The 22,306-nt window shown below is 29.0% G+C and overlaps 1 protein-coding gene across 1 annotated transcript; it reads left to right on the forward strand.

Moving 5' to 3' along the window:
- Window positions 1–7,294: 7,294 nt before the first annotated feature.
- On the forward strand, window positions 7,295–11,863 carry LOC132934517 (GATA zinc finger domain-containing protein 14-like). The gene is made up of 2 exons (XM_061000837.1): window positions 7,295–7,348; window positions 10,742–11,863. Exons 1-2 carry the CDS (start codon window positions 7,295–7,297, stop codon window positions 11,861–11,863), a joined length of 1,176 nt encoding a protein of 391 aa, XP_060856820.1.
- The last annotated feature ends 10,443 nt before the right edge of the window (window positions 11,864–22,306 follow it).

The following is a 22,306-nucleotide window of genomic DNA, read 5'->3' on the forward strand; positions in this document are numbered from 1 at the left end:
TCTAAAGAAAAAACTGGGCATTAAAAAAAAAAAAAAAAATATAAATCGCGGTAGCCGTTAACACCGAGATAGATAAGAAGTGGCTCAGTGGCCGTTGACCGTAGTTGTAGTGCACCTACAACTGATTACCCGACAGTCGTGCACTTCTGCATTTACTGATAAGTGATAACTCGAACCTACGTCAATGCAGTCGTGCGATCACGTAACATTATGGGGATTAAATAAATAAATAAATAATTAATTAACTAATATTGTACAACACCTTTACAATAAAAATTATTTTTGTACGGAATAATAATATAACGAAGGTTAGGAATTTATCGTGAAAGCGAGTGCTAAATATCAGTGATGCGAAAAGGAAAAATTGAGAAGGCGCACACAAGCGCGGTAATAGAACAAAGATTTTCAATGAAGAGATACGTGCAGTGTACCAGCGATACGTACCGACCCGTATCGGACTAGGACTTCGACACGACACGGTACGTATCGAATTTTTCTCCTTGAAAATCTTGGTACAAGATACTATCGAAATAACTGATAATAATATTATAATGTCGTGCTAAAACACGATACTAGGACCATGGCTATATATTTAGCCATGACTAGGACAATCTAAAACGGTGGTGCCCGGTGGAGGCCCGCACCGCCGACGTGATAAGGTCGTTAACAACAACAACAAAAACAACGATAACCGAAAATTGTGAAAACCGTCTTGCGTACGGCCAAACTATTAACCAACACCACCGGCGAAACCGGAAACACTTCGAACAGAAAGCTACAACTCTGAAGGGGAGAGCATAAAAAATCAGAAAATATTGTGTCCGAACGGCATTTTTACGGAATATTTTTCTGTTGGACATAATATTGTATTTTCTCACCTGAGCGTTAATTTGCAATGTTACGCACTAGTGAGACAAAGACAACAAATGGCAGTGTAGGTTTTACCTTTTTCAACTTTTGGATACAAAATGATACAATTTATTTCTAAAACAATACATTTAATTGAATTATATTAAACTATCATATTTTGTATTAATATTTTAAAAGAATAAATTTGATATTTTAAAATTGGTCATACTTCATACATTTTAATACATCTATATTTAATTACCTAATCATAACTTAAACTTTTAAGCTACTATTATAGTCGAATAGAATAATAAAAATTAAACAAAGTTTTGGATATACCTAAGTGCTTCTTTCATAGAAATATTTTAATTGTTCAACAAAGAGCATAATTTGTAATAACTGCACTCAAACAAAAACCTTTAAATAATTAATTTTTTTTTAGTTTGTGAGGAACACATACATAACTATGTAATATTATTAATATGTATTACACAAATTAGATACGTAAATATATTTTATAGTACTATTTAAAGATATTTTCATTTAATAGGTATGTATTTAAAAATTGAACATATTAATTAAATTATTAGATACCTTAACTTAGCTTATTAATTATGAATTTGGTGAAGCATCGTGCGGCGTAAATAACTTCCGGGTGGGTGACCACCCGGGTTTTTAGTGACAAATTCTCACCGCACATACACAAGAGTTTCTTAACCAACCGTTATGGTAAATAATATAATTTTTAATTGAAAGTACAATTTATGTTAATTTGTTAAAATATTAAATGGTATTGTTAGATTGTTAATTGTATTATAATTTTTAATACTTATCATGTAATTTATTTTTAATATCTATTATATATCTCATTTATTTTGGGCCCCAGTCCTGTATCTTATAAAAAATAAAATAATAGAATTGATTAGGTAAAATTTGAATAGGTATAACATTTTTCCGTTTCTAATGTTAACAACAATTCAAATTGGCCACTAATTTAATTAGCATTACCATTTATTATTCATAGTATGCAATACTATGTATAAATAATGGTATTACTAATAATTATTGCTAATTTTTTTTTAAATTATATTTTATCAGCCTAGGTACACTAAAAATATTTGATAATAGATATCATGATGTATATAGATAGTATTTTAACAATGTCAAATAAACCTATTGAAGGTTTGGTGAATGGTAGAATTAACCAAACATATAGATGTGTGTATAATTGGCATTATCAGTTTTATCAAAATTTTCAAATTTATCATCCTACATCAGAATAGTAAACTAAATCCAGTAAAATCTTATATTTTCATAAGTATATTATTACAGATTTTACTTTGTATTTTCATTTTTCAAGTAATATTTGTATTTATTAGAACCTAATCTAATATGTAGTTCTCAGTTAAATTATACATATATTTTTAGTTATTATATTTACTTTTTATATATTCATTCATTATTTTTTTATTTTTGGTTTTTTTTAAGTATTTTGTATGTCTTATAGATGTTTATTGAATATTAAAAATGTTCAAAAAATTTTATTTTCATTTGGAGTAAAATCAAGAGGTAGAAACATGGACGAAAATAGGAGTAAGGGCTTTAGGGCTAATCCCCCCATAACTTTCCTAAACATTTTTTAAGCCTATTCAATATTATTTTAATAGGTAATCAATAAGGTGTCAGCACTCCCAAATCCCAAACACTATTTGCACCTATGCCTTATGGGTCTCATACATCTTTAATAATATTTCTTATTCAATTGCATGTAGTCTACTGGAGCCTGGGAGCTGTTGGTGGATCAATAACTCTTAGTAAATTGTTCATCATAATTAAGTATAAAATATAAATATATCACAAATCTCACAATTTGATTTTCAAGGAAGTGTTTAAGACACTTCATTATATCCACTTTCACTGTCATTATTATCATCTATTAATCAATAATTAATTAGTTTAGTACATATTAAAAGTATTAACTAAGGTTAGACAATTACTAATTTTTATGAAAACAAGCTTAAATAAAAACAATAATTTGTAGTTTTTTTTATAAATTATTTACAGGGTACTATAACTATTTATTTGCAACCCTATTGAAAATAGTGGGATATAAATAGTTACCCCTCTCTACCCGTTAAATAGAGATTCATTTATCTCCATTTACATTATTATTTCTGTATCCAAAAACCAGTTTTGTCTGGTTGTTTGTAACATTACGGTTACTGACGCCCTGGCATTATACTATAGGTCGCCAACCTATGAACCGTAAAACACCATACTGCAGGTGTAAGAGGATGTAGGATTTTCAAAATCGGGTAAACGAGTAGAACAATAAAAAAACAAAAAGCTAAGTTTAAATAACTGGGGGAGATTTATCTAAATTAGTGGAGAAAGCTCACTGGCGTAAAACTCCAACAGTAGAAAATTAACATAAAAACAGAACAATTTCGGCGGGAGCTTACGTCACCCCGTGATAAACCATAGATGTGTATAAACACGCAACACTACCAGTGTGATAAATATAGTAAATAATAGTTTTTCTTTAGGAACTACTTAAGGGGCCGTCGGTCCTGTGGACACGATCGGACAATTACCCCCAAAATATACATAGATAATAATAATACAGTATTCACAATTTGTGAAATTACTAACGAAAAGCCGGCCAAGGCATACAAATAAATACATAAATTGTATATTACCCAATGGAGGTCAACGCGCCTCCGCAGCGTTTCCCCGTATATCTTGCCCGTCGGCGAAGCTCACCGTGGGAGGGATTTCTTGGTGTATTACTCCATTGTATAAGTATGTACATTTTATTAAGAACAAAAAAAATGACACACGGTAATGGCAAAAAAAAAAACTTAGCCGGCGTACAGTGGACTAACTAACTACAATATATCATAAGGCTAAAGACCAAGTGTACGATCGCATCGTCACGGGAAGCCATATAAAGTAAAGTGGTGGGAGGTTTCGGATATTGTAGCGAGAACACAACACAGGGCAAGTAGATCACGACATCGGTGCAGGGTGCCGGTAAGATTGTAGAGGTGCACAACGTTTCGTTACATGTTGCTCCAACCCACATAGCAATTTGAAAATATATAAATTTTCACAATATTTGAAAAAGGTTTTACAACCAATATTTTGTAAATAATTGATCTACAAATATTTTTACCCAAATATGATTGTACGGGCCGGGAGCATATGACGATAATACGCGCACCCCGGACACCTAATAATTGTTCACCACTAACACCTAGGTCTTGAATATGCGAGCACTAGCTGGGTGTGTAATGGTGTAATAATTCGAACAGCAGTGGTCGGGATCGCCGGGCAAATACTGTCGAACTACGTAATGCGTGTAGTGTAATTATGTGTATATATGTGGGTGTGTATGCAATAATTAAATTAAGTTAAATAAATGGTAACACGATTGCTGGTTAATGAGTTGCTGTATAATACACAATATCAATAATAATAATTTTTACAAATATGTAAAAATCACAGCAACAGCAAGGTATAAAAAATATAATATAAATAATAAATCAAAGCCCTTATGGCTATTACAGTATAATATATATCGTGGCCCTTCTGGCCCAACAAAATAGAGAGATATAATATGTACAATAATGCGTGCAAATAATGTGCGGCCCTTATGACCAGACAAAATGTAAATATAACAATAATATGAAGTCCTTATGACCAAGCTGAGTAATAATATAATAGAACTATGTGCCTTTATGGCACATTTGAATACAACAAATATATATAGCCCTTATGGCACAATGGAGTATAATAATAATAATAATAATAAATAATGTACGGCCCTTGTGGCACGACAGAATATAATAATAAATCTAAGGAAATATCGTAATAATAATGATAATAATAATATAAAATAAATAACTCACAGGTTGTCGGTGCACTGCTGGCCAGCCGCTGCCTAAACTATATAAATTTACATGTAAATAAAACCACGCAAATGGTGTTAACACACAGATATAATAAATTTGGCGATTCGCGCCGCCACAATGGTATAATGTATTAATCTGTGTAACAATATAATACTTAGGCCCTTCTGGCGCTAATGGTTATAATAAAAATTAATATTTGCACTACTTTGCAAAGTGAATAATATAATGTATAATAATTTGGTACACGCCGGTGTTGACGCGACAACGTTTGATGCGAGACAAAAAATATCGCGGCGGCCGTGTTAAATATTATTCACGTAGCCGGTGCGGCGGCATACGATAACGGGCATAATCTACATATAGGTATTATATAAGTTATATAAGAGCGCGGATTTGTATGCACTTAAAAGTATTGAAATATGCCATATAATATGCAGTAAAAACCATGAAAATATGCAAAAAATATGCAGTAAAAATCATGAAAATATGCAAAAAATATGGAGTTAAAATCATAAAAATATGTAAAAAATATGCAAAAATTTTTATTTATTTAAAATTTACAATACAACTTATAATAATTAATTACTTAAATAGGTACTTCATAAAAAAAAATTTAGGGAATTTTCTGAAAAACTTAATTTATTTTTAAAATTTTATTTATTATTAAAATTAATAATCATGTGCATTTCAAGTTTTTCTTCTGTGAAGCTGTATCGTTTATCGGTTAACATATTTTTAAAGACTGAGAACGAACGTTCGACGTCAACCGAAGTTATTGGGGCATATTTGAAGCAACTTAGTATTGTCGGGTCTTCATAAAGATCTTCGAGCTGAACGTTTAGTTAACGAAACTCAGTTGTATACTAGTATGTCGATAACTGACTGATACAGCAAGAGCAATTTAGATTATAGGTAGACACACATTTATTTTCGGCATATTAACGATTTACGGACAACGAAAAACGATGTAGCCGAGTGCCAAGTGGTATGTCGATAACCGACTGACACAGCAAGAGCGATTAAGTTTACGTCGTAATCGATTATTTATCTTATAAAGGTTTAAATAAATATATATATACATTATTATTTAGTGACTATGAAATTTAGTTTTAATTTTTCTACTTGACAAAATATTATTTTATAAATTTTTTTCAATTTTTGCTTCAATATGCAATAAATTTTGAATTTTTCCAAAATATGCAAAAATATGCAATAACCTTTAAATATGCAGAAATATGCAAAAAAAATTTTCTCCATAAGCTTCAAATTATGATGATTTGTGGAGATAACTGTCAACAATCCAAAAATATTAAGAGGAAAACGCATTTTGAAAACATGGTATACCAAATATTTTAAAACAGTGTTCCATTCAATGTTTTGAAAATGTTTTATTTACAAATATGTACCCCCAAATATATAGAACGTATTTTGAAAACATGGTATACCAAATAATTTAAAACAGTATTCCATTCAATGATTTTAAAAATGCCTAAATACAGGGCTTGAAATCGAAATAAAATTTTTCGATTTTAATTTCAATTTTGCTTATCAATTTTAGTTCTTTTTGATTTAAATTTAAAAATAATTTATCGATTTTAGTTTTTTTCGATTTCAATTTAAAAATAATATATCAATTTTAGTATTTTTTGATTTTGATTTAAAAATAATACATCGATTTCATTATATTATGATTTTGATTTTAAATATAATTTTCTTTTTTTCAATTTTAGATTACATTTTAAAATTTAAATATCAAATTTATACTATTATTATTTCAATGTCACTGAAATATTTTCAATTTATGAACTTTAACTATACATTTTTGATTATTCTTTATTACTTTTACATTTCAATCAATGTGAAATTTAGATTCTGATATTGATTAACTTTATCAATTAAATTTCTGTCGCAACCAGGCCCGTATTTAAGGGAGGGCTCGGAGGAGCAATTGCCCCTGGCGGCAGTATAAAAATTAGGTTTAGGGGCGGCAAAATATTGAAATGGTCAAAAATGTAAAATGAAGGTTAGCCCCTGGCGGCAATATTTGTTAATACGGGCCTGGTCGCAACCATTTAAAATTTAAATAATAATGCCCAAGATCTAACGTTTACCTAGTGTTTAGACTTTTTTAATAACAAAACACTTAAGAGCCACCAAAATTAAAGATATTACCCAATAGATTGTTATGCTTTTTCAATTTTTTAAAGAATGATTTTTAAATAAAATAACAATTATAAGACATCATTTGGACGCTTTACACCACTATTTACGAACTTCTGTTTTTTAATATCTTCCTTAGCTTTATCCAACATGATAGCTTCATCAGGATGAGTTGTTCGTATGTGCGTTTCCAAATTATGACTAACACTACCTTTAATTACAGGTCTACGACACCCTTCAATTTTACATACGGACTCATTTTTGTCAATATTGTAAGTAAAAAATAATTTTTTCACGGGATTAGTTTGAGGTCTACCCATTTAAAATTATATAATATGACAATTTTACAACGCGATAACTAATAACCGGGCATGAGCGGCATACACGGCAAGCTTCAGCAAACTGAACAGTCAAATCGACAAAATGTAATGATTGAGATTGACGACGCGTAGCAAATTAAATTATTAAAACTATTTTAGTATTTTAGGTTATTGGTTTAAACTTAACAACATACGCGCCACGCACTAAGATATTATTATCTTACCTCCATAATACAAAATATCTATATACGGAATAAATAATGTACGATAATGGAAAAATTATTTTTCCAAGCATTTTACTTAATAATAAGTTAAATGTGTGTATGGAAATAAACTTGCAATAACAACAACTATCGCCTGTCGAACGCTGATTCCTTTTATCCTATAATATGTAGGTACACTATATTGTAAAGATTCTATTTTAACTTTCAAGAAAACAAAATATTAGACACAAGTTATTAATTATTACTAGTAATTAGTTATTACTATTGTGCATAATACGCAATATGGTCATTATGTAAGTATATAATAGTCAATGCTATAACTTATAACCCAATATATCAATGCGTGTGCCTATTAACAATATAAAATATAAATAGACCTGATGGCTGTATGCCTGTATACTTTTTAATTTTAAATTAAATGTTTTTTGTAATTTCTTTAAAATCGATATTATTATGATATGATTTCGATATTGATATAAATTATCGATTTCAACTTTTTTCAATTTTAATATAAATTTTGGAAATCATTAACCAGCATTAATGATTTCGATATTACTTTTGATTTTTTAAAAAATTTTTAACGATTTTTATCGATATTTAAAATCGATTTTGAAATCGATTTCAAGCTCTGCGGCTAAATATATTGGTAGTGATGTACATGCTAGCTAAGGTACGACGTCGTATGCGATCTACCAGAAATCCCGAAATTAAAATAAAATGTATTATAATATTTGGATTCAGATTTGCATAATATATATGTTTATATTTATACATAAGTAATAAAATATTTTTGTAATATAGATTAGAAACTGTGGGTACTTATATTAAATTCATAAAATAAAAGTTTAGTAGGGTATAACCTTGGCTTGTCAAGGATTAATCTCAATAGATTATTTAAAGTCAAAGCGGAGTCAAATGTTTTTCATAAGTGCCACCCCATATCGCAATTCCATAGGTTAGGTTAGGTTTGACATTTATAATATATTTTAATATTTTAAATCTGTAATGTAGCTTCCTCAGTATCAATGTTGATAATTTGTATATGTGTAGATTCCATTTAAGTTCTCTATCAATATTTATAGACCTAAGTATATATGATTTACTTATTGATTTAGTTGAATACAGTCACAATTTTGGGTTTCGGTTATACAATTATAAGAATGAGTACATGATTCTTTATCAGAATCATCAACATAATATATAATTATGTTTTTTTAAATTTAAAATGTATATATAATTAGATTTATTTAAATTTATACTAAGGAAATTATTATCATACCATGATTTAACCATATAACTAGGCTAGTATTGGCATTTTCATATAACATGTGTGTTAAGAGCACTAATAACTAGAATAACAGTGTCATCTACAAAACTGTATATTGTTTCAGTTAGATTCGGAATATTTAGTAAACCATTAACATAAATATTAAATAAAATTGTGCCCCATACAGTTCCTTGATTAACACCATATGTAATAATATAGAGGATTCAATGAGTTTATTATCTATTCTAACCTTGTGTACCTATTCCATTTGTTAGATATGATTTAAATAGCATAGGTGGTATACCTCTTATAATTGCCAAGTCTAATTTTTTTAATCAGTATAAATTGTAATTGATAGAGTCAATAAATATAGAAATAACTTTATTTTTGGTATGCTTATATTTTCTATACATATAAAGTTAGTAACATTGAATAATGCATCACTATATATATTTATAGTGGACATTCCTGGTCGGAAACTAAATTGATTTGGTGAAAAAATTTATGTTTGTTCAAAAATATTGAAATAGTCTTGTTTTAATGCATTTTTAAAAAATGTTTGCTAGAGCTAAAGTAGTAGTATTACTAAGGTATTAGGAAGGTATAGTAATAACGTTCTTTTTTTTTCACCAAAATTTAAATAATGGAATGATAATTGATTTTTAAATTGAGAAGGATATATATACCTGTAGTTAAAATGTTATTGAATATACTTAGTGGGTATTGTAACGATTCACAGTTTACTGACTCGTCATTTATGTCGCACTCGGTGAATTTGCTTAGGTAAACAGAAAACAGGAACGTAGAGTACGAGCATAATATATATTATTAGCATAGCAGGCAGTCGAGTTTTGAACCGTGAAATAGAGACTATACATCAGTCTACTATAGCCATATTTATAATATTATTAAACGTAATTAATTGATTAACTTTAAGTATATAATAACGTACCTAATAGTTAAATTATAATAATTCAGTATTGTTCAACTCGTACTCCGCTACTCCTGTTATCTTCAATATACTACCCTTAAGAACAGGGTTACTCAGGTGATAGTGTATTTTATTGGTTATAATATTATAATTATTTTAGTCTTGAATAAAACATTGTATTCGTTGCTATATCGTGTTAATTGTGTTAGTTTATGAACGCAGGTCATAAGTTTCTAGGACCTGTAAAATATAACTCAGAAAACTTTATTTATATCAATTCAACAACCCGGATCTAAGGACCGGTTCGTGTAGTGGGAATAGGCAATAGCCAACCAACTACTCCTTAACTGGATAGAGTTAGGTATAAATATCGACAGCCACTGGGTTTGACAGCCGAGGAGGTGTGTTGCAATTTGGTGGAGGCGCCGGGCAAATATTTAACAAATATTTAATCCCCCATAATTGTTCATAATTACTAGCACAATTATATCGATTTTGGTACTTATCAAGGAACAGTTTGCGTCTTTGTTTGTTTAATGACAATATTTAATTTGGAAGCCACATTATTTATTATTTTCAAAAATTTTAATTTAAACAATATAGTATAATTATAAAAATCTATTTTTTTTTTAGCAAATGTTTAAGTATTATTTTAAAAGAGCGGGTAATAATCAAACCATTCATATTTCTCAACGTACTTGGTCAATTTTAAGCTTGGATAAGTCTATAGATGTCTGTAGTTTAACGCCAAACGTATGTATATCTTATATTAAAACAGTTAAGTATTCAGAGATCGCTGAAGCTTTTTCTCAGAGTAGGAATATAAAATTACCCAGTGACGTTATAGAAATCGCTAAACTTGACTTTGGAATTCTTTTTTCGTTAGAACTTCCAAGTAAACTCAAAAAGAAGAATTTACACAGAAGTCGTTAGAGGAAAAGATTGAATTACTTTCTGTCCCTAAACCATCCAGATTTTATACCTAAACCTTTTAATATTGAGCGGAGATCACCTGTTATAACGCGTTCAAAAAAGAGGGATACTGATTTAGTTGACCCAATTAATATTAACGATAGACTAGAAATTTTCAACATGTCCAAACCAATTTTTTTAAACCCGAATTTTATAGTGGCGAACCAGACGAATGTGTCAACGAATTTATTGAAAATTATAATTTGATATCTGTGGCTAATGAGTGGTCTGATGATAAAAAAATAATGTATGTCCCAATATATCTCAAAAAAAGCGCAAAGGCATTCTATCAAAATTATATCATAAATAATCCTACACCAACATGGAGTCATTTTGAACTAGCACTCAAGGAATATTTCATTTCAGCGGGGAGGACCAGAATGCTTAAAGCAAAATTAACAAACAGAAAATTAAAATTAACCGAAACAGTTTCACAATTTCTAGCGGATTTCCAATTATTAGCCCATAAAGTTAACCCTAAAATGACGGACACGGAAAAAATTGATTTAATATTGGAAGCACTCCCACCCGATTTTTATAACCCAGTCGCATTAATGAATAATAATACACACTCGGACTTACAAAAAAATTTGCGTAAGGTAGAATCAGCAAAAGCAACGGTAAATGAACGAAATAACACTCATAATTTTGATGCTCTTAAAGCAGAAATAGAATCTTTAAATCAAAAACTGGTAGAACAAAATGCTTTTGTTGCTAATCAATTATCATATAATAATAATGGCTATACAAATAATAATCGCAATAATTTTAAAAGATATAATTATAATAACAATAATAACAATAAATATCAGAATTATAATACAAATAGAGAAAGAAACTTTAACGACTCAAATAATTTTAAGAATAATAAATTTGATAGAAATAATTATTACCAGTCAAATGAAAACGTTAATGGTAAACAACATTTTAATAACAGGCAGTTCACGGGTAATCAAAATCGTAACACAGGTTTTAAAAATAATAATAATTTTCAACAACCACATACCATGAATAATGTTAATAAAAGTAAATTTTATAATTCACTACACCAAAGTTATGATAATAAAAAGTTTAATTGTTCAAATCAGCATTATAAGCCAGATAATAATATGAATAATCATAATCAATCAAATCACTTACCCGAAAACACCAACCAAGGCCCTTACTCGGGTCAAAATAATGATTCATCGAATAAAAAAACATTTAATAATCAAAAAAACATGTAAGTCGTGAGGTAGACATTAGGCTATCTCCTGAAAATTTTATGAAAAATCCTAATTTTGACGCACTTATACATTCAAATGAAAAGAATGCTGAACAGATTTCTAGCTGTACTGAGAATGTTAACGAGGTACCTATTCCAGCTATTAGATTAGAAGTAGTTGGATTTATAAATAATAAAGAAACCCCTTTCATATTAGATTCAGGTGCAACTATTTCTGTTATTAACATCGAACAAGTTCAAATAAAAAATGCCTTTATCGATACAAAAAATGTTAGAGTTCATACAGCTAATGGCTCGATTCTAAAAGTAGAAGGAAAAATGGATATTAATATACTATTTCACAATTTAATTTTCCCAATCCAGTTTGTATTAGTTTCTAATCTTGCTGGACCAGCGTTACTTGGTACAGATTTTTTGAGTAAATATAGAGTACAATTAGATTTTTTTAATAAAGAAATAGTTATGTACAAAAATATAAATAATAAAGTAAAATTTAAAATTGGAGCTAAAAATGATATTTTAAATAGTTGTGAAATTGTAGACGATAGTTTTAAACAACATAAAGAATCTACAGAAACTAAGGAAAATAAAATCAAAGTAAATACTAGAAATACCAAAGTAAATAATTCAATGTTAAACGAGCAAAATGATAATATTATACTGTTAGAAAAATATTAAAGAAAAACATTTTGAAATAAACAATGTAACTCTATGTGAAACAGATAAAATTGTTAATAGTAATAAAATAAATGATACTTATGAAACACCAAATAAATCAATAACTTCTTTAGCTTCAAAGTTCGTTAAGCTTGAGAACGTACCATCGAATGGTAATTGTGGTATACAAGCGCTAGTTAAAATTTTAAATAATGAACAAATAAATGTAAATTTTAAACAAATCACAGACTTGTTAAAATTAACAAAATATAAAATGCCAATATGGTTAGAAGCCGAAGATTTAGCAGCTGTCACAATCATTATAATTTAAACTTGATAGTAATACAAGAAACACTAACTAGCGATAATAATTTCACAGCGTTAGCATATTATAAACCTGAGAGAAAATATGTATCTGTTTTTTATAATTTAAATCACTGGACGCCGGGGGTCCTTTCAAACGAAATTAATACCGCTGTTATAAACTCCATTGTTGTCTACGATTTACCATCACTAAAATCACGACACAGCATTTTACATTCTCGTTACAAATGTAATGACATATTGGGAGGTGAGAATATTTATAATATATCTAATAATGCTGATATTTTGCATAATAATAACCGCCCGATAGTGAATTCAAAAAAACTTGAAAAAATATCTCCAGACATAACGTGTGAACATTTTGATATTAACCCAGACTTAACAACTCAGCAAAAAGGCGAATTAATACAATTATTAAATAAATATAAAAATATTTTTTCACAATCTAAATGGGATCTAGGTGAAGTAGATACGGAGCCTATTGAAATAAAATTAACGGACAATACACCAGTAAATTTGAGAAATTTTAAATTAAGTCTTTCAGAAATTAAAGAAATCGAAAAACAAACTAAGGAATTATTAGAAGCCGGTATAATTGAACATTCATTGAGTCCATATTCATCACCTGTATTTCTCGTACCGAAAGGACAGCCACTAGGCACAAAAAATAAAACTGCCTCAGAATATAGGATGGTCTTAGATTATAGGCGCGTAAATGAAAAAACTCATAAAGAAGCATTTCCTTTACCCATCATACAAAATATTTATGACACACTGGCAGGAAACAAATATTTTTCTTGTTTGGACGCAATGTCAGGTTTTCACCAATTAAAATTACATGAAAATTCTAAAGAGATTACGAGTTTTTCAACGTCAACGGGACATTACCAATTTACTCGCTTACCTTTTGGCTTAACTAATGCACCTCAAAAATTTCAAAAAGTAATAAATAAAATTATGGCAGGATTAAATTATCGAATTAATTGTTGCTATCTAGATGACTGTGTATGTTTCAGTAAAACATTTGAGGAACATTTAAATGCACTTGAAATGACGTTTGAACGACTATTAAAATATAGATTAAAATTGAAAGTATCAAAATGTAAATTTGAATATACTGAACTAAAATTGCTAGGAAACATGATTAATGGTCACGGAATAAAACCCACACAAGAAGGCTTGTTAGCAATAAAACAATTTCCCTCTCCAACTACTATTAAACAACTTCGTAGTTTTCTTGGATTAGCAAATTATTTCCGTAAATTCATCCCAAATTTCAGTAAGGTAGCACACCCACTCACAGAATTGACTAAAGGAACATTTAAAACAAAAAAATATAAATACTCATAATTATTCATTATACGCTGTAATAATAATTGTAGGGTATATAGTTATACACATTATCATAAAATATATCAAAAATAAATGCAGAAGTTATTTTTTAGAGACTGCAACAACCTAACCAATACGTAGACGTCATAAAAGTTATTTAGATGCACTAGTTTAAAAATAAGAAAAAATTATAAAATATTAGAAATAAATGCAGAATGTACTTTTAGGGGCTACACTTTGGAGGCCCAAACATTACAAATACGTCAAGTAAATCATTTAGTCGCACTCGTTTAAAGAATAAATAATTACATAGTATTTAAATGATACAATAAAAATATAATACATAATATATTCTACAATAGTCTATGTATAATGAAAGTAAAATCAATGGTAATTAAAGAAATAAAAAAAAAAAAAACTTAATGTGCAAGAGATGCGTTGTTTGTGTGCCCTTATTTATACGAAGACCTATAATTAATAAACTTACTTAAAAGTTTTTCAAATTATTCGAAAATTGTTATGACTTCATTAAAAGTATAATAAGTATCAGAGTGTAGGCACAACTAGAGTTATAATAAATCAATTTTTATTACGTTCAAAAAAATGTATTTGTTAGATATTTAAATTCTAGAAATAGACCTTGTGAGTCGGCAATTCATAATGTGTCCACATTGACCCCACCTAGAACAATCTCTTATCAAGTATTTCAAACATGGATAGATATGAAAATTGAGAAAAATATATCTTAATGACCTAAACTATATACATTCAAAAATATATATTTTGATGAAATTTATTTATACGCATATATAAAATGACCAAAAGCGTTAAATATTACGATGCTAAATTTGAGTTTCCTTATTCTTGTCATATATTACAAGGAAAGACATAATTTTTATGATAAAGTAGGTAAATTTTTTTTACTACTAGCAGTTATACCGAAAAAGGCAAAGTATTAGCCAATTTATGAATAATTTTATTCTTATAAATACTTACGTTTGAAATATGAAAACCAAGTATTTAAACGTTATAAAGCGCAAATTTTGATACAGAACGAAATAGGTATACTATATTATTTTAATTATACTTATTTTAAATGAAACTATAGACATCTATTACTTTCATTAAAGGAATTATGGTCAAGACAAAAATTTATCGATAATTATGAGGCACACATCATACCACTTCGACGTTGTTTTAGATACTAAATAAAACTAAATTTGAATAGGATTTCAAAGTATTTTTCATTATAACAAACAAAGAGGCTATTTGTTACTTTTTGTTCCCTGTTTCCAATTGGATATAACATAGTACAAAACGTATGCATGAATTTTTTTATAAGCATTTAAAGTTCAAATTTTGACAAATTTTAATTTAATAATTAATAATATGACTCAGAAGTTATAGGAATACCGGCTACGGTGTTAAAGAAATATATACAAATTATTTAGGTACGTTACCACCATGCTCCTGTGTATGTGCCATCCGATGGCGCTACGGTGTTCGCGGTGCTCTACTCCAACATGGTGCATGACCCGGGTTATGGAGAGAAAGAGTCGTCCGTCGGCTTAGTCGGCCGCAAACGCACGAAAAAATGACGGGGGACAGAGACAGTGGGAGTGAAAAGAACAGAGAAAGAGCATGTGGAAACGTAATTATTCGGCCGATATCCCTATACACGGTATTAGTCGGCGTGGCCCAGACCATGGAGACGAAAGAGGGGAGCGTGTGTGCGTTTGTTGCATCGGCAGGAATTGTCGTCGATCGGCGGACTTGGACCCACGGGACAAAGTCGCTATCGCATGCACACGCAACATACCTATCGCTGCAGCCTATGCGTACAGTCGATGGTCAACTAGTCACCCAACTCTGATCGTCACTCATGTAACCAGGAGATACCACCAGGTGATTACATTTGACGTGTTTAAAAGTCCGGACGAAATAGTTTAAACTGTAAACATACCACAGTATACACATAATCATAATACATTTAGTTATACATATTATAGCTACTGTGTTAAAACTATTAAACTTAGGATTAATTTAAAATTTTAAAGACTAGTGTTCTATTTTTACTTTTATCTTAATAATGGCCTTTCTTGCATCAAGTCACCACATTATTTGTGAAAATTTATGTGGACGGGAAGTATACTTTATTGTAATAATTTAATATGATGATTATGTAAAATAACATAATTTCTATTATCAGTATTATGTTAGTTATCCACTTTTAAAATTGTTTTTATGGTACTTAGAAAAATATAAATCGATAAGTCGGTACAGAAAAAAATAAGATCAATGTTTGTGGCTATTTTTTTGATCTCAACAAAACTAGTAAAATCTATATGACTGGAAATGCATACTACGAACTGGTTTTAACTGTACAGGAAAGGTAACGAACATTTTGGATACCTAGTAGAAAACACTACTTACATAGTCAAAAAAATAAAAATAACCATACCTCAGAACCTAGCAAACAAAAAATTGCTGAAATCGAAACAAAAAAATTAAGAAAAAAAAGGAATTTTTACGAAAAGATTTTTGTTTTTTGTGTAACTCTAAATCACCTGCGTCGTTAGGTTTTATGTCCGTTAAAAAAAAATTATGGAACAACATACCGAGTATTAACCCGATAATTAAACCCATATTCGACTTGGTAGTGACAACAATAATAGTTATAAACTTATAACACTATAGTTCAGTACAACACTAATAGGTAAACCGTATAGGTATATATAAATATATATAGTATACTATATAACGAACAATGACAAATGATAACCTTTGAACTGCTTATTTTACACAATGCGTAGAGTTTTTTTTCTATACCTATTAGTATACATCAGTTTGTCGTATTTTCTTCTTCAAGCCAGAAAACAAAAAATATGTTTTTATTTTTACTGAAAAAAAAAAATGGGAATCTTCTAGCTTTAAACCACCTATTTGTTTCTTTTTTCGTACCTATCTATAGATCATTGTTGTAACTACCTATCGTAACTATATAATATGATTTACCTAAGTTCTGTTTAAAATTTGATTTTTTTGAATTTATTTTTATATTTTACGATTTACATTTTTTTTATTTACACAATAATTATCAAATTATGTGGAATCTTATTACATTTTCAAATATTTTTACCAAGTGACAACATTACCAACGTTTACATTTTCCGACCCGTAACTCGGTCACTATTCTTGTTAGTATATATTCCTTGAGATTTGTATTGATGCGTAAATAGAGTTCCTTTTTTGGAGTTTATAAGGCACACATGTGTAGCGTGATCTATACTGCGGACTTCAGGATCACATTTGGCTGTCGTTAATGTCGTATAAGTAACGCACCGTGTAGGTGCTGTTAACGTGACGCATATACATTTCACTATTCTGAGGCTAATATAAGTTCAAATAAAATTTTAATAGTTTACATATGGTACAATTAGGTATAAAAAGGTGGCAAAGTTAAAAAAATAGCGGCATTAAAATGTTTGCTTTAGGCCGGAAAATATCAAACAATATCTGTATAGGGATATTTTCCTAAATTGTCTGAACATTTTATACATTTTTAATTACAAAATTTTCGTGATTTTTATGAATTTTGTCAACATTTAAACTATAAATGTTTGTAAAAAAAATTTTACGGTAGGATCTTTAGTATTTTAACAACTTTTGAGGAAGTTTGTATGAGATTTTCAACTGTTTGAGACAGGAAAAAAATGTTTTATATATTTATAGAAGAAAAACTATAGAACCTACCAGAGTTTATAAAAAATCGTTTGCAGAAAATTTTGAGTATGTATGGTTTTTGAATTACAATAAACGAGCAAAATCGTTGTATAAATCCAATGTTATAAACGCTCATAAGAAATTATTTTGACATTATTTCTGGTTTATTTGGTATAAGGCAGAAAAACTTGTAAGGAATAATGTATTAAAATGTTAAAAATAAAGGGATATTTTTCTATGAATTTCTAACTAAAAAATAAATATGAACGTTTTCGTGGTTTTAATGAATTTTGTCAAAATTCTTTAACTTCAGACACTCATAAATAATTATTATGAATGTACCCTCATTTTTTTTTTTTAAACTACATGAATAATAACATTAAATGGATAATGGAGGCAAGTCTGTCGTACCGTCGTATAGTACGTCGTATTCCGATATGCTTGTATGCTACAATTTATCATTACATACAACTAAATATTAAAATATGATTAATGAGAATTCAATAATTTACCGCTGAATGTCAAATATTGTAAAAATTATAAGTTAAAAAGCTCATTAGAAATTAATATTCTGTTTAAGTGACTTTTTATTTTTTTGTCATAGCTAGAAAAACTTATTTTTAATCTTCTAATATATAAACTCACTTTGAAGTTAAAATATAATAAAAAGCCTATGGCATTGTATAGATAATAGTCTTACCTTTAAATTTTATAAGAGCTCAATTCGCTCTAATTTTTAAAGTAACGGAGATAAATGTGTTCTGCTGAGCGTAAAAGTTGTTATGTTATGCACTTGTACAGGGACGGCGCTAGAATTTGCGGGGCCCCGGGCAAAATAAATAACAGTCTATGTGTAGTCTTCGGAATGCTATAGGTACTTACATAAAAAAATTTTCTCTTTACTCCACTCGGAAACTAGATTACATAGTATTATCCAAACTAACTAGGTACTTAATAAATCAATTTTATCAAATCATCAATCATTCATTTATACATAATATTATATTATATTTTAATAAACTATTACAAAATAATTGTAAAATGTAATCAATATAACATAAAGAACAATAAAAATAATAAAAATATTGATTACATTAGTCATAAAATTCATACATATTCTTAAAACATTACTTTCCTTGATTTTTTAGCAGCAAACTGATTTATGATATCATTATAATTTAAAGATTCAGAAATATCTTTTTCTATTGAAATTTTTGAAAGATCAGAAAGGTTTTCTTGGCTTAACTTGTTTCTCAAATATGTTTTTATTAATTTCAGTTTTGAAAATCTTCTCTCGGCACATGCCGAAGTTACTGGTATTGGCAGTAAAATTCTAAGGGCAATACCAATATTTGGAAAACATTCTAAAGAATATTTTACCACTGACAAAGCTTCAAGAGGAGTCGTTTCTTCATTTACTATCAATCTGAAATTTACCAATTCATTATATAACTCCATGAAATCAATATCTTTCGAATTCCCATCTTTTAGATTGATTTCAAGGTCCTTACAATATTTCATTAAATTGTCATCATTCGCATATCGTAACTTTCCAATAAGAAATAAAAACCCAAAATAATCTTTATACGATTCAATTTGTTTAAAACGATTTTCAACTGAACTAGTTGCTTGATCTATAACTAATAAGAAATATTCTTGTCTAAAATTGTCTTCTTCGTCATTGATTCTTTTATCGTTTCCTTCATAATCAAAATTTTTCTTTTTCTTTCTTGGTCGGGTTTTCTTAAATACTGGTTCAATTTCTTCTGCCAAATTATTAGCAATAATTTTAGCATTCATAAATCCTAATTCTCTGTAAGATTTCAAAAAAGCTAATAAACTTTGTAACATGTCATTTGAAATATTAATATATGCATCTTTCCCTTGTAAACTCTTACTTACTATGTTGACTTGAACTAATATGTCATACCAAATTATTAGACTTAGTATAAATTCATATGTACTTATTTCAGTAATTAAGGATCTAGCATCACTTTTGGCAATTGATTCATTAGCTGTTTCAGATACTTCTTCTAGAGCTTCTATTATATTTGATAATTGTAATCGTAGAGCTTTAACACTATTCAATCGGCTTTCCCAACGTGTTTCCGACCATTGTTTTACTGTAAAAATACTACAACATTTTTTGAAAATGTCCCAGCGACTAGTTGATGCAGAAAAAATAGTATATATTCGTTGTACTGTCCCAAAAAATGTTGATGCCTAGATCAATTTTTAGCTGCGTCTCGAAGCACTAAATTTAAGTTATGAGAGGCACATGGGCCCAAATAGTTATCTTGTTATCTTTATCATCCTTAAGAAATATTAATAAATCTTAAATATTAAGAATATCGCTCAAATGATCCTTGTTGCAATTTTAAATATTTTTCTTTATTTTGTTTTATTTTTTTTTTTTCATTACCGCTCTTATACTTTCGAAACTTGTCACGATCTCTACTAGTCATTATATTACGTAATCACGTAGAAGTGTAAAATAATAATGCAGATAAAAATTATTTGTGAATAAATAATAATAATCGTAAATAAATCAATTATCTTTCAATTACACATTAATAACACTATAGTCTATAGTCTATAAGAAAAAACACATCACCAGCTGCAACCAACTCAAATGCTCGAAAGACAAAATACACAGACCAACATGCAGCACACACACTAGTGGTCTACTTTTGTCTACTCTGTGCTGGTGGTGTTGGTGTAATAATATAATATTGATTATCGGACTTCCCAGCCGCCGACACCACCGATAAGGACGTCGCGACTGACGTCTAAAAATAACCATACCGAAGACAATTAAAACTGTTTTATAGAACAATAAATTAATACGAATTATGATTTCAATAAATACAATTTTGGAAATTCAGTAAAATCTCTGAACAGTATAAATCATTTCAGAACTGCGGGGCCTTAAATATAATTTTAAAATAGCGGGGCCCAGGGCAACTGTTTTGATTGCCCCCCCCCCCCTCGTGCCGTCCCTGCACTTGTAAGACAGATACAACAAATGTAATTTTAACGTCCCCTTAAAGGGTCTGTTATAGGGAGTTTTTACATAAATAAGAAAATAAATCTCAATTGATGTTCACACTTGCAAATGAATCAGGATCAGAATGAATTTTTATTTTTATGTTTTCCAAAACTAATATTTTATATTGTGACGAAGTCATCTCTCTAATTAAAGGACCTTCGGTGTGTAATTTTTCAAACTTTGGTTTAACATTTTCATTATTAAAATTATATTTAGTTTCATCATTAAATTCGAGGTTACATTGTTTCCTATATCTTTTTACTACTTGTTGGAAAGGCTTTTTATTTTTCCTTACCTTCTTTTTCAATTAACTCATATAATTCTTAAATTTAAAGCAACTGACCTGATCTAGAGAACCATATTTTTTATAATCGTCGTATAAGTGAATTAAAGAGTGCACATTGTTTGATATAAAATGATTACCATATAAGTTACCAAACTCTTTAACAAAATTTACTATTAAAACCTGAGCATATGGTGCAAGGTGGTTAAAATTAGGACTTAAAAATATAGTCATAGCAACATTTAAGTTAAGAAAATTGCAATAAATTTTTTTAGACACAAGTGAATAAAGCACTACTGGTCCTGAGTATAGTAAAAATTGCCGTAGTTCAGTCGCTTTCCAACGACATAACTCATCTAAACTTCGAGGTTTTCTACTAAAATCAGAAGGTATATATTTTTTTAATGATATTAGACGAGTACTTATGTTTTTAACCAACTCGGAAGGTAATTTTTGTTGATTTACACCTACTCTACCAATTTCACCACTACCTTTCCATAGTATAAGCATTTTTTTCATAACTCCCAAAAGAACACAATACATATAATCAATAGAAAAATGTTGAACAACATCAATACCAGGAATATTCACTATACTAGTACTATGACCAGGAGTATGATATTGTTCTTGATTTTTTTTTTAAAAATCTTGGTGTGATCTTTTAGTACAATCTAGATCTGGAAAACAAACACTTCGAAGTAAATAAGTACCTTGTACTGAACATCTGGAACAAGAATAAAAACCAGTGTGGCCCTTTGTTTTTAATAAAAATGCCTTTGCGGGAACATCACAACAAAATGCATCAATAATGACATTTTTCTTAAAACTAATTAGTTGTCTATTTTTATCAAATAACTCAACAGTAGTTCCATTTAAAATGAGATCATTAACTTCTTCTATAAAATCATTCATACAAATATTACTGTCCCCTGGCTTTTCATGACCCCGATAAATTCCTATAGGAAACACAGTTTGATTGAGTTGTCTAATATATAACCTAAAATTGGCCAAAATTTCCTACCTGAACTTTTAGCCAAGGGCAGACCATCAACACCTATTACTAACTTGATGGTTTT

The sequence above is a fragment of the Metopolophium dirhodum genome, chromosome 1 (genome assembly GCF_019925205.1).
Source record: "Metopolophium dirhodum isolate CAU chromosome 1, ASM1992520v1, whole genome shotgun sequence".
Taxonomy (NCBI): domain Eukaryota; kingdom Metazoa; phylum Arthropoda; class Insecta; order Hemiptera; family Aphididae; genus Metopolophium; species Metopolophium dirhodum.

Bases quoted from the DNA above. Each gene is read 5' to 3' on its own strand.
- LOC132934517 (XM_061000837.1), top strand. From the start codon at position 7,295: ATGAGCGGCATACACGGCAAGCTTCAGCAAACTGAACAGTCAAATCGA. The intron at 7,349-10,741 runs GTAATGATTGAG...TATTAACGATAG, and splicing joins AACAGTCAAATCGACAAAAT to ACTAGAAATTTTCAACATGT.